Source organism: Guillardia theta (assembly GCF_000315625.1).
Source record: "Guillardia theta CCMP2712 unplaced genomic scaffold GUITHscaffold_17, whole genome shotgun sequence".
Classification (NCBI taxonomy): domain Eukaryota; class Cryptophyceae; order Pyrenomonadales; family Geminigeraceae; genus Guillardia; species Guillardia theta.
Genome location: NW_005434657.1, coordinates 570,852 through 586,427, shown reverse-complemented (window position 1 = coordinate 586,427; position 15,576 = coordinate 570,852). Strand labels below are relative to the sequence as shown.

Sequence of the window (15,576 nt, the reverse complement as noted above, 5' to 3'; positions counted from 1 at the left end):
TGGGCATCCGAACCGAAGCAGGTCCTGCTGGTACCCTGCCGGGCTCTGGAATAGACCCGGTTAAGATCTAGTCTCGGAGTTCCTCCTCTCTGATTGACGTTTTGTGCAGAATCGTATGACACAAGCAAACCTTGCGCGAGCTGGGCTGCCGGTACCAAGTTTGGTCATGGAGAGGGGATGGAGAGTGTGGCAGAGAGATTGAACGGGTGGGTACGGGGAAGCGGTCAGCTGACGACCCTGGCAGGGAAGAGGAGTGACAGGAGCGTATACAGCAGGCGTCGGTGCGTTGATGATGCGATGCTTGCATGTCACGAAGTTGACCACTCGAGCAGGTGCCCAGCCCAACATGGGAAGAAGCATGTACTGATCCTGACTGCTTGCACCGAATTCATGTTGGCACGAACATGGTACCATCAAACCCTGGGGGTGGTGAACCCCCCTCCCCCCCATGCTCCCTCCCCCTCCCCCGACTTCTCCCCTTCTTCCTCCCCTGTGCTGTCTCCCCCCACCTCCCTCCCTCTGCTGCCTCTCACCTCGCCCTTGCTCGCCTTCTCTGTCATCTGCGCATTCTGCTTTTGCACCTGACAGAGACAACAATCATCATCCCATCCACGTCAGCTCGTCACTTCCGAACCTCCATGATCTTCTGATGGAGACTGTCGTGCTCGGAGTTGATCGAGTCGAGCAGGTACTTCTTCTCTTGCAGCTCCTCGATCTTCAGCGACACCTGCAGCAACTTCTCACCATCCTGTTCTTCTCCTCCTGCTTGCCCGCGCACATTGCCCGACAGCCACGTCACGTTTTGTCTCTTCAGGGTCAAGAGGGCCTTCGGGGAGGCAAGTCAACGATCAAGGTCAGCACGGGAGTTTGTCACCTTTGTGTCGTTTAGCTGCGCTAGTTCCTTGGTTTTGTTCCTTTCAACTTCCTTTCAACGTGTCGATCAGCGAGGTATCAAGAGGGAGCGCAACTCTACCAGCAGCTTCGAGTCTGATTCGTTCAGCCGAGTCTTGGATGCATGTCAACGACAGGCTGGTGCCCTCAGAAGTCCTCTCGTTACCTTGATTTGCACAAACTCGTCGTTCAAGTGATCATGCGTCGTTTGCTATCGAACATCCTTGTCAAACGAGTCGAATCTCATCAACAGGTATCACAGCATCTGTCAACATCGCAGACAACTTGAGCTTGTCCTGCTCCAACCGCTGGATCCGACTTGACTGCAAAGGAATAAGATTGTGGACTTGAAAGCATTCAATGGGCAGGATGGACCTGCTGGTACATGTCACGCGCTTTTGATTCCAACACGGTGATGTTTTGCTTCAGCCTCTCAACCTGCAGCTCCCCATCACTGAAGGCATTCTCTGATGCGCATGTATGTGAAAGTGAGCACAACTCGTCAAATTTCGTCACAAATCGAGAAGAGAAGAGAAGTATCGAACGGAGCGACAAAAGAACATGTAGAAAAAGCAGAAGAACAAGAGGAGAGAGGGGGAGAGGGAGGGAGGTAGGGAGGGAGGGAGGGAGGTAGGTAGGTAGATAGGGAGGGAGGGAGGGAGGGAGGGAGGGAGCGGGAGGAGAGGAGCTTCACATCAGTCTCAATCGTTTGCGATGAGTTGACAGCTTTCTCGAAGTAGCGGGTGATGGCAAGAATCTGCCAGCCTCGCTCAATTCAATGGCTCGCGCTTTCTCAACCCAGCCACCTGTCCCTTGAGATGTAGCAAAGTCTGCTCTGATTGTCGTTTCTTGGCAGTGTTCTTCTGCTCTTCCAGCTAGCAGAGATGGTCAGCAGGGAAGAACAGCAGGGGGCGGGAGCGGGGAATGGGAGATGGAGGAGAAGTAGTTGTAGCAAACCTTGAGCAGAGCAAGCTCTTCCTCCGATGATTTTAGCCTTCCTGGTGGTTGGGACGTGAGTCGGAGCAGTGGCAAAGGAGGAGGATCACGAGAGAGGTCCTCGATATCTCGCTGGCTCTCCGTCTTCCTCTCCTTCATCTGCATCCATCTCGACGTCATCATCAGAGGGTCTTGACAGGAGGCGAACCGATTGATCGAGCTCCGCCTCCTCCCGCTGCTGCTGCTCCAGTCTGACGTGACGTCAAAGTCTCCTCTCTCCTGCCTCCCTCCCTCACTTGTCTCGCATCTCTCGCATGCTCTCCGCTAGCTCGCTCGTCTTGTTGTTTGCCTGCAAGCATGTTGGTGATGGCGGTGAGACGGTGAGACGAGCAGCTACCCGCGCGTGCTGCAGCTGCAGCTCATCCAGTTCCTTTGCGACCTTGAAGCTGCTTGAGAGCGAGGAACAAGCAAGCATGGAGGGAGGTGGGAACGAACGAAGCAGAGGAGAGAAGGAGAGAAAGAGAGGAGGAGAGGAGGAGAGAAGGAGAGGAGGAGAGGAGGAGAGGAGGAGAGGAGGAGGTGGGAAGAGAGGGGGAAGGTCGAATGAAGCATGAGATAGCAGAGGAGGGGAGAAAGGAACATACTTTCTCCATCTCTGTTTCAACTTCCCGGAGTTGTACTTCAGTAGCCTGCATGAGTTAGGAGGAACAGTGCTGAAGCCCAGGTACCTTCTCCTCCGATGCGATCTTGGAAAGTTGAGCTTCCATGTTTGATTGGAACTCATTATGCATCTAATAGTTTGACCCGCACGTTAAATTCTCTACGATATTCCTCCCCTCCTCCCCTCCTCCTTCCTCAAACTTGGCAAATCGTTACCTTCTTGAGTTTTTCGATGCTCTTCTGTTGCTGATCGGACCTCGCCTGCGCTTCACTCTCTGCATCCTTGACCTTTCCCAACTTGTCATCCCAGACTCTCTCTGCAACAATCCCGTCACCTGGACCTCCAGGTCATGTACTGTTCGCTTCAGCTCTTCTCGCCCGGTGTCGTCAAGTTGTCCTAGAAGTTGAGATAAGACTCAGACAGCAGAGGCCTGTCGATGACCTTCGATGCTGTTGATGCGCTCTCCTATCTTGATCACTTCCATTCTCAGCTCCTGCCCAGAAGGTGACAAAGCTGCGCGATGCGGCAGTTGGAGCCGAGGCTCTCGGAATCAACAGAAGGGAGGGAGAGAGGAAGAGTTTAGGAGAAAACCATGATGATGATGATGATGATGATGATGATGATGATGATGATGATGATGATGATGGCTTGAGATTGAACAAGGGGTAGCTGGCGACCTGTCCAGCTTGCTTGTCTTGCTCTTCGATCTTTTGCAGAGCGTCTCGTTTCAGCATGACATCTTCTACGACCTGTTGAGATCACGAAGAGTAACAATCAATGTCTTGCTGAGAGGGTCATCTCAACTCTCCTTCTTCAGAGCATGTTGCAGTTGAACAAGCTCTGTTGCCAACATGTCGCAATCCGCCTGTGACGTCGACAATCAGCCACGAGGGCAGTGGAGAAAGAGAGAAGCAGAGGAGAGGAGGGATGAAGTCAGAGGTTGAGAGAGCAGGAGACGATTCCTTAGTCGCATTGATCTCCTCGTCACACTTCTCGTAGGCGATTTTCGATTCCTAAGTCGGTCGTGAGCCCGAGGAGCTGAGGGAACGACAGACTTACGATCGCGGTCTCGTTCAAAGTTCGAATTTGCATCTGAAAACAAAGAGCGTCGTCAGTCATGTCGCGCCCTCTCTCCCTCTTGTTACCTTTGCTTCTGCCGTCCTCTTTTCGATGGCAGACCTAGTGAAGGGGAGGAGATCAGTGGTGACAAACTCTGCCCGAACGACAACTCCGCTGCTGATGTTCATATTGTTGGAGGTGAGGATGATGATGCAAATGCTGGTGCTGGTGCTGGTGCTGGTGCTGGTGCTGGTGATGATGCAATGATGCTGATGATGTAGAGATGCTGCTGATAATGGTGGCCGGTGACGACGATGGTGATGAGCATTGGGGGCAGATGTCACCTGGCTGTTTCAAGGGCTGACAGCTGGCTCTGCTCGTCCCGCTCGTCAGTCGGTCAAACTTTCGCTGCTCTCGCTTCACCTGAACTTTGGTGAGGAGGCCGAGGGCAACTTCGGCTCCTTCCTCCCCCGACTGAATGTCCATCAGCGTCAATCCCCAGCTGACGCTCCTGCTGACCCTCACCTGGACTCGGAGGGCCTCGACCTCTTGGAGGGCGAGGGAGTGTTTCTTCTGCAGCTCGGAGATATCTGCCTGATCGGGGAGTGAGAGGATGAGGCGAGAGGGAGGCGAGCAAGGCAGGAGGGAGAGGAAACAGGGGTGAAGAGCAAGGAGATACGAGAGGAAGAACTCGCAGGTGGGCAGGAGGTGGGAGAGGAGCAGTCGCTTCAAACCTCGAGTGCAGCATTCTTCTTCTCGAGGGTGAGTATCTGAGACTTGATCGTCTTGTCGTCGATCATGGGTTGACCTTCACCTCCTGCTGGCCGCAGCTTCTGGAAAGTGATTTGCCGTCTTGCCACGTTGAACCTGTCGAGGATGATGAGGAGGAGAGCGGAGGAGGCAGAGGAAGGGAGAGGATGAAGGGACAGAGAATTTAGGTAGGACACAAGGATTGGAGAGGTTCATCGGTAGCAAGGAGATGCATGGGAACAAGGAGCATTTCGCAGATAGACAGCAGGAAGAGGACGGGAGAGGAGGAGGAGGAGGAGGAGGAGGAGGAGGAGGAGGAGGAGAAAATTCAGCCTGACCTGCCGTCGTTCACAGAGAAAGCTTCACCGATGGGGAGGATCTGATCAAGTTGAGTCATAGGTTGCTTGTGCCCCATTCCCTTTACCTCTCGGTCGTGAATCGATTCCTCCCACATCCATTCGTCTTGCTGTTGTTGACGTGTTAGATGAGAGGGAGCAAGGCAGAAAAAAGAGAGGATGGAGAGGCAGGGAGATAGGGAGGGAGAAGGAAGCGGAAGTGAGGGGGAGAGAGGGCGAGGCAACGGGGGCGAGAAGGGGTAAAGGAAGGGGTTGGACGATACAAGGTGGAGCAGGGGAAAGGGAGAAGATGGGGCATCAAAAATCAGCAAGAGACGGGAAATGGGAGGAGTCAAGGCAGAACGAGGAGTGAAGCGTGCGGAGGACAGGAGGATCGAACCGTAGCATGACGGATGAGATATTTGTACTTGATTGTGTTTCCTGCAGGCAGGTCAGAGCAAGGGAGCGTAGAGGCTACCTTTCAACCATCAACAGGAAACTGAATGTCCGTGAACCAGACCGGATAGATCTCCTGCGAGCCGTGTACAGTTTAGCAGGGCAGAACGTCTCGGAGGACAGAACTAGTTGACCTTGTTGGTCATCAGCTTCCTGCTAAGTGCTGGTACCCAACTCCCGAGCTCAGGACATGAGCCGCAGATGTAGACTTCATCCCCAAACTGTGTTTCTACCTGTGGAAACGAGAGCGTTTGTCAGGGAATGACAGGATGGAGACGAAGAGGACGGGGGGGAGGGAGAGTAAAAGAGAGGAAGGGAGAAGAATTTCTTCATAGTTATTGCATACACCTCTTGCCCCCGTCCAGGAAATCAACTCACCTGAATCTGAAAGGAGACACAGCTTGTGCTTGGACTGTCTTTCACCACTGCAAGTTGTTGACCTTGTTGGTGTCTCGACCTGAAATCAAAGGCAGCATCACAGGTAGGAGAGCTACACTCCGAGATCGAGTACCCCGGCGGCGCTCGTTGAGGCGACGCCGGCTCCTCGTCTTCGTCCACGAACACGTTGAATTCCCCGTCATCCTTGAGGAAGATCGTGACGTTGCCCTTCTCCTCTTGCGTCTTCGCCTGCAGGAGACTGTTAGGGGCAAGAGCAGGGGAGCAGAGATCATTCCTTGTGCTTCTTTAACGTATCCCTCTCACTTGAAGAGAACGATCTCAGCTTCACTTTGTCTTCCCACCTGGCTCACGCCTCAACAACAGCATCAGCCAGTGCTTCGCACCTCCACTTTCCCTTCTTTGGGTACCCAGTGACGTACTTGTACAGCAGAAATTCCTAGAGGACAGGAGCAGTTGACTGCAAGCAGGTCGACATGCGAACAAGTCCTTACCGCATCCTTGCAATCAACCATCTGACACCCCTCCCACAAGCGCTCTGAAGTCGCCGAGTTTTCATCTCCTTCCGCTACTTCCTGCAGCCTTGAAGCAAGCAATCAAATTCATCGGAGCTGCAAGAAGATAGACATCAAGTACTTGAGTCCTTTCTCTGGATCCCAACCTCCAAGCTTTGCGTGATTTCCTGAACGCAGCCATCAATGATGTTCCGCGCTGCCCTTGGCGAGCACCAGCGATGTAGACACATTCTCCGACACGTAAGGGGTGAGTCGTCTTGATTCGAAACTTGATCAGAACGTCTTCTTCCTCCTGCTCGATCGCGTCCTCCCTAACGCTCTATGAGAACAGCTTTCTTCAGCACATGGCTCTCACCGCAGTTCCTGCATTATGTTCTTGTTGCGATCGCCTGCTTGACATGAGTCCACCGATTCTTGCTTGTCAGCTCAACGAGTATCTTGCAACCTGACAGTCTCTTGGCAGTGAACGCATCATCCAACGCCTGTTGCTCGACATCACATGCTCACAAACCCAACTGCGCGTCAAACCTCCTGCAGACGATTCATCTTCAACAGCGCACTTGCTCTGGACGCATAAAGCCTACAGGAGCCTTAGGATCGCCATGCGGTGACATCAAGCTTACTTCTCGCAGGAAGGGTCCTCTGCGATCGCTCTGTTGTATGTTTGCAATGCCTTCTCTACCTCCCCACGACTAGCATTCGAGGTCAGGACGAGTAGCAGGAGAATCGTGAGAACCTCATCGCGGCCTCTGCTTCATCTAGCAACATTTCGACTGAAGCCTTCGGTATGTAGGTGTTGAGATGTCCTCCGGAAGTCGCAGACATGCCATCGACTTGTCGTCCTTTGAGTACAAGGACGATGGCGACAACATAACAACAGAAGTAGCGCGTCGGGAGAGCAGCATACATCGATTAGACGATTGAGTTCAGCAGTCCGTGCTGAGAATCCTCCTCTGGGTATCCCTCGTTATCTTCCTCTTCGATCCTCTCCTCCTCTTTCTCGTCCTCCGCCTCCTCCATCGCCTCCTCTGGTCTGCATGGATCCTTACGGTCACCCAGTTTTGCGGATCACTTTCATATCATTCTGAGGTGGGCTTGGAATAATGGCAATTGCTGCCTCTTCATTTTTTACAGGGAATCAGGGAGACCTTTAATTGCTGCCCTCACTCTTTCCAGCCAACCAAAATGAGGCGAGCTCGGATCGGAACGTGGCGACATAGCAGCTGGAAAGAAGAGAAAGGATCTTTACTTGAAAGAATATTCGAGTCAGCGCCTTCCAGGCTTCACTTGCGACCTTTCTTGTTGTTCTTCTTCGCGTTGGGCGTGCTCTTGCTCTTGCCTGTCACAGATTCTCAACATGCGCCATCGTTCTTGTCAAGAGCATCACCATCGTCTCCTGCGCTTCCATCCTTGCGAGGTCGATATTCCTGTCAAGACATCAGTTGCTCGTCCTGCCGCTGGGCTTCACATACGCCATCGTCATGCTCCACATCCCTTGTCGCCACGAGGATCTCCCCTGCGATGTACGAGATGAAAGCACACTGAAAGCTGCATAAGCAAGGGAGAGCATGAAGCGCTTCTCATTCACCAGCATGCCGGAGAGGAAACCACACTCGAGACACCAGATTAGCCCGACGGAGAGGATCTGCAGCGTTCTATTCAGCTCGTGCCTGCTTCTAGCTTGAGGCTTCACCATCCTCTTGCCGAGGCGCTTCCCCTTGATCATTCTCCTCCCCCCGTACACCGCGAGGAAGTAGAGGAAAAAGCTCCAGAAGCCATAGTTGGAGATCTAGAAGTGAATGAGACGGGACTTGAGATGCACAAAAAACGTGTCCACCGAGATGATGGCCGAAAGAAGAACGATGACAACGAGGAGTAAGCTCTGCAAGCCAATTTTGAGTCCACCGAACGAACAAAGCTCGTTGCTTGTAGAGAAACAAGCTCTACCTGCTCAGACCCCAAGAAAAGGATGACCTGACAGAAAGAAAGTGACCTAAACAGAAAGGCATCGCCATCGGAAGTTACCAATGCAAAGACAAACAGCAAGACTGATATGCTTAATCTGATCGCAAGTCAACCGAATAACACCATAGAGACGCAAGAGTCAAAGGCTCACCGATATACGATGTACAGCAATACCATACCCAATGTCCCGAGACAAACCTGTGTCGCAGATCAAAAGTCTGTGATGTGAAACCCACGAACAAGGCCATTGTAACACAAGCTCTCTTACCGTCGGGAGTCCCTGGAGGAAGTGCCAGGCAAGGATTCCGACGAAGATTGCACCGAATACGTCGACACTGCAATAATAGACTCCGACAAATGCGATGACTGCAAGTAAATGTTCACTCCTGTCAATATGCCGGCAGCGGTGGACATGCACCTCCTCCAACATAGATCGCGTTCGATCCAAACGACATGTTCGGCATTAAGAGTCCTGTTGAGTAAGGTAAGAAGAAAATTAAGATGGTACATGAGGTACCGATCAATATTGTCAGGCCTGCCATCACTCCTGATATGAAAGCAGAGGAGAACGAAGTCTGATAGGCTGCAGGCGAGGAGCCAAATATTAGATACATGACTGTGGATGTGATTTGATGAACCTATCTGTAAGTGGATTGTGACAAATACGAAGGCCCAGAAAGGAATTCCTCCTTTTGTATTCCAGTTTTCGAACTGTGAAAGGTATGATCACTGTGTGACATGCTACAACCACCAATCTCAACCTGCAAGATTCCGAGACGGAGGATCCAAATAAACAATTTCTTCGTTCCGACAAGCTGAAGTCAAAGAAAGCAACGTCAAGAGTCTTGGATTGAGCCTAGATGACATAATACATTGTTCAGTGTATAACCCAGACCGACCCAAATCGCCGAGGTCAGAAACCCGCATCCAAAACCTTTCATTCTCAAATCAATGGCGCAAGCACGACGGCGAACCGTTACCTGCCCACAAAAATATGTGTGCCAACATCGCAATCTACAAAAATGGTAAAAAAAACAAAGACATGTATTTTCATTGCCTGAAGTGGAAGCGCTTGTGCAGTATGGAACATAAGAAGTTCAGCTAACGCTGTCTTTGCAACATGAATCGTGACAGCAAGCAGAATTTGCAGAATCATCGTGAAGAACTGCAGAGCAAGAGAGTTGGTAACAAGACATTCGGCCATATACACAAAGCACTTGAACAGTCGTCGGACCATCCTCTGCGTCCAAATCCTCTCCGGAGTTGCTTCACAGTTCAAATCAAAAAATTTACCCATGTTGAAAATCGATCCAACCTGCTTTCTCCGGGTACAAACTGCGCACTCTTCCCCTGTCAAAATCGTGGGCGATGAAAACTCTCAACAACCCAGTGCACACCTGCATCTTAAGTTGCAGGTCATACGCTTTGCGTTTGTGTGGAAGTGACAGGGTTTCATACGCGACCTGCACTCAAGTTCAAACCTGCGATCGCCTAGAGAGCTTGCAATGAAGAAGCATCTTCCACCAAACAAGTACCAAACTAAGTTATACCTGCACTGCTCTGAACGCTCGTTCTGTCCGTTTCATCTCGCTGTCGGAGCTAGAAGTGCACGCAAGTGAGGGGCAACCATAGTAGCCCAGCTGATTGTCATACCTGCAGTGAACTTTGTCGGGATGAACAAGCCTCACCAAGTTTCTGTTGAAGTCTCCTCAGAACAGAAGCCAAGGCACACACGAGCCATTTGCATCACCGATGAGACTTCTTAATGTCCATCTCATTGCAATCTCGTTCCAATCCCAGGACCTTTCGAGCAACGTGAGCGTACCGGGCCGGGGACATGAGCTCAGGTCATTACCTGATAGTGGTCTCTGGCTCTCAGAATCTGTTCCATCATAGATTCCTTCCACAGATGTCATAATGGCAGAGAGATATCAGTTACGGCCACCTGTTCCATCGTGTTTGCCATTCTTGAAACGAGACCAAGTCCAGCGGTGTATCAAGGGTCTCGCTCCCGATGGGGATCTCCAGGTCGACTTTGATTCGTCAGCCTCACACCTAGAGTTGAACAGATCACTATAGGGATATAAACCTATAAGCTCACTGTTGCTTCACAAGTTCACTATAGTTACGAATCATACGTCCCCCTTCGTGAATCCCTTCCCTTCATATTCCTCGTCCTGGATCTCCAATTCTGCTCCTCGCTTCATCAACCTGGCGCCTTCTCGCTATTTTGCTTTCTTCTGCTTGTTGTCTTTCTCCTCTCCCGCACTTGCTGCTTTTCAACCTCCCCTGAGATCGCATCGCGACCACTATCCCCGACTCTTTCTCCACCATGATGTCAATCCATCTACAGCCATCTTCTCTCTCCCACCCTTCATCTCAACGCTCTTCATCGTTCTAGACTTACTCTTCTCCCTCATCGTCATCATTTTCTCGCCTTCGCGTACACGCACCTGATCTGCCATCTGCGGCTGAGCCATTCCTCCCCTCTACCGAGTACCCCCTTCCTTGACCCAATTGAATCCTTGAGTGAAGGGGTGGGGTAGACTCTATCATGCCAAGCATGACGAGGAAGTTGCGAAAGATGGCAGTCCTTCAAAGTTGTAACGGTATCTGTAACGCACCTCATGTCATCTGGACCGGCCCGCCTCAATGGTCAACACAATTTTTGACTAAATAATTTAGTTACCGTAGTAAACTAGGGAACCTTCAGAGGGGGCCAGGAGACGCCCCGACTATGGTGGTGCTTGGATCCAAGTGGTGGAGGAGGGACGAGGAAGAGAGGGAGAGGGAGAGGGAGAGGGAGAAGACCTGTGGTCACTTGAAGATCACCACGAAGATGGTATGCCATGATTCGAATACCATCTCTCAACCTTGATCTATGTTGCACGGTTCTAGCATTTTTTGATTGAGTGACAGGCTGCGCCTGCTACTGCATGTTTGAGACATGCTGAGGATGGTACGCGAACATTGTATTGAATAGTTTCGATCATTTGATCACACCACAGGTGTCTGGTTCTTTGTCGGTGGATTTGTGTTGTTCACACTAATCCTTGTGGTATCTTCTTTCACTCTGGTAGTTTTTCTTCAGAAATCATAACTACGTTGACGAAAAGTACAGCTCATATGGGTCTTTTCTCACTTCCTCTTCCTCCTTGGCCTGGATAAAAAACTGGTTCTGGATCACTTCAAAGAAATTTTCTGGTGCAGTCTTGAAAGCCTCCAACTTAGATTCGTTGCTGACCATTCTTAGGTTAAGTTTCACTGGGATGAGCAGCTCAAACGTTTTGGAAACTGAGGTGTGAAACGATACCGATTCTTTGATGAGTACTTTGTGACATCATGTGAAGGTGACAGAGGGCCTACAAGGGTCATCTGAGGAGCAATATCGCCACGTCATCGTTCCTTTGCCATCTAAGTCCGAAATCGCAAGATTCAGCTACCCGCTGGTCGTTTGATCTTCCTGCTATATAGTTCTGACCATCAAGCAGCTCACCGCTGAAGTCCCTCAAGACTATCTTGATCGAGTGGAGCATGTAGCTGATGCACAGCCACTGTGGTTTGCTGATACCTGGCAGGGAGAACCTTCCGAGTTGGCGCATGTTCGATATCGTCACATGCGAACGAAAGGAGTGGCAAGAGGAACGATCGTTCTTCTTCATGGCGTGTCGATGACTTGCGATGTTTGGTCTTCCTACATGGTGCGCAGAAGCGGGAAATCGTCTGCTTCCTTTGACAATCTGCCAGTCTTCGCTCATGCAGGAGGGTTGGGACGTCGTCTCGTTCGATTTTTGGGGTTGAGCAGCAATTGCATCGAGCTTGTTTGACATTTGATAGGACACGGAGACTCAGCTGTTCCTACCGACGCTCACTACACTCCTTTCCTGCTGTCCAAGCAGCTTGCAAGCCTCCTTTCGAGCCTGAAGGTTTCGTTGCAATTGAATGGTTTCACCTCTTGTAAAGTACAAGCAGCTCAACAAGAGCATTCACCTCGTCGGATTTTCTCTTGGCTGCCTAGTCGCTACCATCTTTGCGACTGAGAACGAGGAGAAAGTGCTTTCGTTGACTCTGATCGCCCCTGCAGCCGGTTTCCGTACATTCAGGCCTTTCTTTTGTTCACTTCCCCCCTCTCAGGTCTAAACAAGAAGGATGAAGATTTCAGAAGCAAGCATGTTAGCTTGAATCTGCTCCACAAAGGTCTTTGCTTCTATGCCAACTTTCCTTTCGTCTCAGCGTGAGTAGAAAGCCTAAATCGCCATTGAACTCATCCTCTTCTTCAGGCTTGCTACGCCTCTGGGAGGGCTTGTCTTGAGGCATTTGTCCTCTTTGCTAGGCCCAACTTCTCAGCAAGTAAGCACTCTATGAACGAGTAGAATCCAGGCTTGACATCTCTTCTCGGCAGTTGGCTGCTCTCTATAGTACACAAAAAAATGCACTGGTGCAGCGGGCGATGATGCAGTACATCAACTCCTTCCGCTTCCTCGCGGCGCTTTGGTTGACACAGCATCAAGTAAGCAAAGTTCTCTTCTGGTCTTCAAGTTCTTATCCCTTGTAGCGCTGCCCAAGACAGCTTGTTCTCCAATCTTTCGTTTGCGAAGGAAACTTGCTGGCAGACAACACAGGAATCTTGCAGGAGCTGTCCAGAGAGAAACTTCCAACACTCCTGGTAGTGCATCTCGTTGTGGTTGTCTCTGCAGTTCTCTTCTTTTCTGTCGTTCTGTCGTTTCTGATCATCTCTTTCGACAGATATTCGGAGAGAAGGACAAGCTTGTCCCCTTCACAGTGATGCGACGATGTGAAGAACTTTTCCCTCACGCCCATGTCTTCGTCGCACGAGACGCCGGCCACAACGTGATCCTGCATGCGCAGAGAGCGGTGAAGAATATCTGGCGCAATCCAGACAAGCTGCTTCAATGCTGATAGTTTGACAGGTTGCAACGAGGATCATCGATTTCCTCAATGAGCACTTTTCAAGCTGAGGGGAAACCATTACCTCCCGCTCAGTTGATCGCCTTCAGCCCGTCCCAGATGTCCTTGTACAACCATTCTGGAGGTGCCTCGTCGTAACGGAATCGAACACCTGGAACGCTCTGAACGTACGGCTCACGTTTGTACTTCCTCTCGTAGCGGAGCCACATCAGGTCAAAGGGAAGATCATGCATCGCCTCCAACTATGAAAGATTGTCACCGACTCCAGCACAAGTTGAAAGAGAAGAAAGAGACAAACGTGAATTCACCTGCTTTCGGAGTTCTTCGACTTGTGGGCCATGAAGGTGGCACGAGTGCTCTCTGCACCCTCCGCAAGATTCTTCTTGGTGGGTCAGAATATCCTTGAGGATCGTCTTTGTCTTCAAGTCCCCCACCTGAAAATCATGTGGGCATGATACAAGCAGCTGATCGAAACTTACCAAGGACCAGTTCTTCAGTAGCAAAACAGGCTGCAAAATATCCGCAAGGTTCGCGCCCCCGCGCTGCCAAGACAAGTCAATGTAGTTTGGATGACAGGAGGAGTTGCGTATGATTCAGCTACTGCACAGCTACTGCACATGGCGAATAGAGTGAAAGGCAAGAAATAGAAAACTTACATTGAAGCAGAGCTGGACTAGTTCGAGATAAGAGTTGAAGAAGTCGATGTTGGGGCCTAAGTCCATCGGTCTGTCCTCCCAGCAATCAGATCTTATCCGCACGGTTCCGTCCTCGATGTGGCAGAGCGAATCATCCACCTCCTGCAGTACTTGCAAAATTCGCTGCAACAACTTTAAAGAAATGAAGTAAAAGAGCCCCTCTTCGCACCTTTGCCTCGTTTATACCAGCTTTGTTCCGCTTCACCGCCGCTTTCACCAGGTCTATGTATCCATCCAGAATGCTATCTCCAGGATACATCTTGGGATATACACGATCCATCAGCTTGAGGATGTGCTCTGCATCTCGGACAGGATCGTAGACATATTCGCCTGGACTCCAAGGGGTTGCAACTCCTCGTTCTGCCTGGTTGGCGGCTGCTTTCATGATATAACAAAAAAGCTGCGAATCAGGTCGGATTCCTAGGCGGTAGACAATCTCCAAGATCGCCTCTCCATCGCGCCACGTCACTCCTTCCTCGTTGCCGGCACAAGACGCAACGACTGCACACCAGGATCCATAAGTCAGAGTACATGGTTTAATTCCTTCCTCCATCATGCGCTCCATGATCGCATTGGCGTCACGCATGGAAGCCCTGTGACAATCATCTTAGATCCCCGATGAGATCGATACTTGTCACCTTCCACTGTTGGCCAAACTCGCGACAGTCAGCAGGAGTTGCGAGTAAGTGCCCATATCCGGCTCAACTCCATACTCAATCATCTCGTCTATGACTCGTTGGGCATCGGTCAGGGTTGCCTTTCCATGTTTACCAGCACCTGCAACAAGTTCTTCAGATGAGTGACATGCGGGTATCGCAAGGCGTTCCTTGAATTACAGACAGCAGTATCTCATACGAAGATCGGAGGGTGTTGCCGGCGTAGTCAGTCCAGGGATGATAGTCTCGCATCCGCTCGTCGCAGCTCGAGTAATTCAGTCGCTCATGGATCATGTCAGCATAATCTTCTCCATTCATTCTCTTGGGTCGATCAAGTCCCCAGTCCATCCCTCCTGCTGTCTTGTTCTCTTCATGGATCCATTCCAATATGGCCATGCCGTCTTCCACACCTGCGTCTCCACCGTGCGCTCTTCCAGCAACCATGAACATGCACATGTTCAACATTCCAGGCTCCATCACCAGTTCAGATGCCTTCATAGCTTGAAAGCACATCCTCAAGGTTGCCATGTCCATTTCTCCGCTCCAGGCTTCATCAGCCAGCCGGTAAATGAAGTATCTACAACTTCCAATGTAGTTGCCAGCATCAGCTTTCCCTCCAGGGCATCTGGTAAGGAAGTATTGAGCTGAGGGATTCAACACCGGGTCGTCAAATTCGTTGTACTCGCTGTTGTTGAAGACCTCGAGCCTCTCCTCCTCATCCTGAACAACCACCACCTCCTTCGCACGCTCGGAGTTGGACGAGGCAAAGACATCTTCGTCAGAGGACGAAGTATCGAACACGTCCTTCTTTGCCGTTTCCAGGCAGATCTCCGAATCTTCTCGTTCTATCTCCACAATCTCAGAGGACGCTCTAGGAGAGCTTGCTCCTCCCCTGAGCCGAATCCGACTCCAGCAACCATTATCCCTCCTAACTTGGCAGCTCTCGCAGCCTCGCAATGAAGCCTGAGGGGCAGATCCTCTCACCTTGCATGCGAGCAACAGTGCAAGCCACAGGAGGACGATCTCTGCATGCCTTCGTTCCTTTGCTCCTGTCGTCATTATCACCCATGCCCCTCCTCCACCTCCTGGTCGATGCGCCCCGCCATGAACAAGAAATCGAGCCGCAACACAGGCGCGGCCGTGCATACCAGTGTGCAACGGGTCCGCCTCAAGGAGTCATGGCAGCTTGACGTTTTTCTAATCTTACCCCCAAAAAGGAGCTACAACTAGTCGGCGATGAGAGAAGAAGAGAGAAGAAGAGAGAAGAAGAGAGAAGAAGAGAGAAGAAGAGAGCAGAAGAGAGAAGAAGAGAGCAGAGAGAAGCAGAATAGT

General features: G+C 51.0%; 5 protein-coding genes across 5 annotated transcripts; 1 reads left to right on the top strand and 4 right to left on the bottom strand.

The window, feature by feature from the left end:
* Positions 1–5,791: 5,791 nt before the first annotated feature.
* GUITHDRAFT_151429 (hypothetical protein) lies at positions 5,792–6,991 on the bottom strand (the record flags this gene model as incomplete). The annotated part of the gene is made up of 10 exons (XM_005836595.1): positions 6,736–6,991; positions 6,623–6,691; positions 6,528–6,579; positions 6,445–6,481; positions 6,355–6,388; positions 6,213–6,310; positions 6,121–6,166; positions 5,979–6,066; positions 5,871–5,923; positions 5,792–5,828 (listed from the first exon to the last, which is right to left on the bottom strand). Coding segments are annotated over exons 1-8 (523 nt in total), but the record flags the coding sequence as incomplete, so codon positions are not given.
* Positions 6,992–8,726: 1,735 nt separating this feature from the next.
* On the bottom strand, positions 8,727–10,455 carry GUITHDRAFT_151428 (hypothetical protein; the record flags this gene model as incomplete). The annotated part of the gene is made up of 13 exons (XM_005836594.1): positions 10,418–10,455; positions 9,910–10,019; positions 9,820–9,864; positions 9,715–9,767; positions 9,618–9,659; positions 9,515–9,563; positions 9,362–9,427; positions 9,280–9,314; positions 9,182–9,230; positions 9,022–9,129; positions 8,945–8,978; positions 8,837–8,898; positions 8,727–8,779 (listed from the first exon to the last, which is right to left on the bottom strand). Coding segments are annotated over exons 2-12 (523 nt in total), but the record flags the coding sequence as incomplete, so codon positions are not given.
* A 609-nt stretch (positions 10,456–11,064) lies between these two features.
* GUITHDRAFT_104633 (hypothetical protein) lies at positions 11,065–11,566 on the bottom strand (the record flags this gene model as incomplete). The annotated part of the gene is made up of 2 exons (XM_005836593.1): positions 11,065–11,258; positions 11,461–11,566. 2 exons carry the CDS (start codon positions 11,564–11,566, stop codon positions 11,065–11,067), a joined length of 300 nt encoding a protein of 99 aa, XP_005836650.1.
* Positions 11,567–11,906: 340 nt separating this feature from the next.
* On the top strand, positions 11,907–12,943 carry GUITHDRAFT_104632 (hypothetical protein; the record flags this gene model as incomplete). The annotated part of the gene is made up of 6 exons (XM_005836592.1): positions 11,907–12,051; positions 12,099–12,198; positions 12,245–12,314; positions 12,367–12,474; positions 12,711–12,839; positions 12,896–12,943. 6 exons carry the CDS (start codon positions 11,907–11,909, stop codon positions 12,941–12,943), a joined length of 600 nt encoding a protein of 199 aa, XP_005836649.1.
* A 21-nt stretch (positions 12,944–12,964) lies between these two features.
* Positions 12,965–14,814, bottom strand: GUITHDRAFT_162066 (hypothetical protein; the record flags this gene model as incomplete). Its single annotated transcript, XM_005836591.1, has 7 exons — positions 14,415–14,814; positions 14,227–14,365; positions 13,758–14,181; positions 13,550–13,711; positions 13,373–13,435; positions 13,202–13,327; positions 12,965–13,135 (listed from the first exon to the last, which is right to left on the bottom strand). The coding sequence occupies exons 1-7, from the start codon at positions 14,776–14,778 to the stop codon at positions 12,965–12,967; spliced, it is 1,449 nt and encodes a 482-aa protein (XP_005836648.1). The 5' UTR covers positions 14,779–14,814.
* Positions 14,815–15,576: the final 762 nt, after the last annotated feature.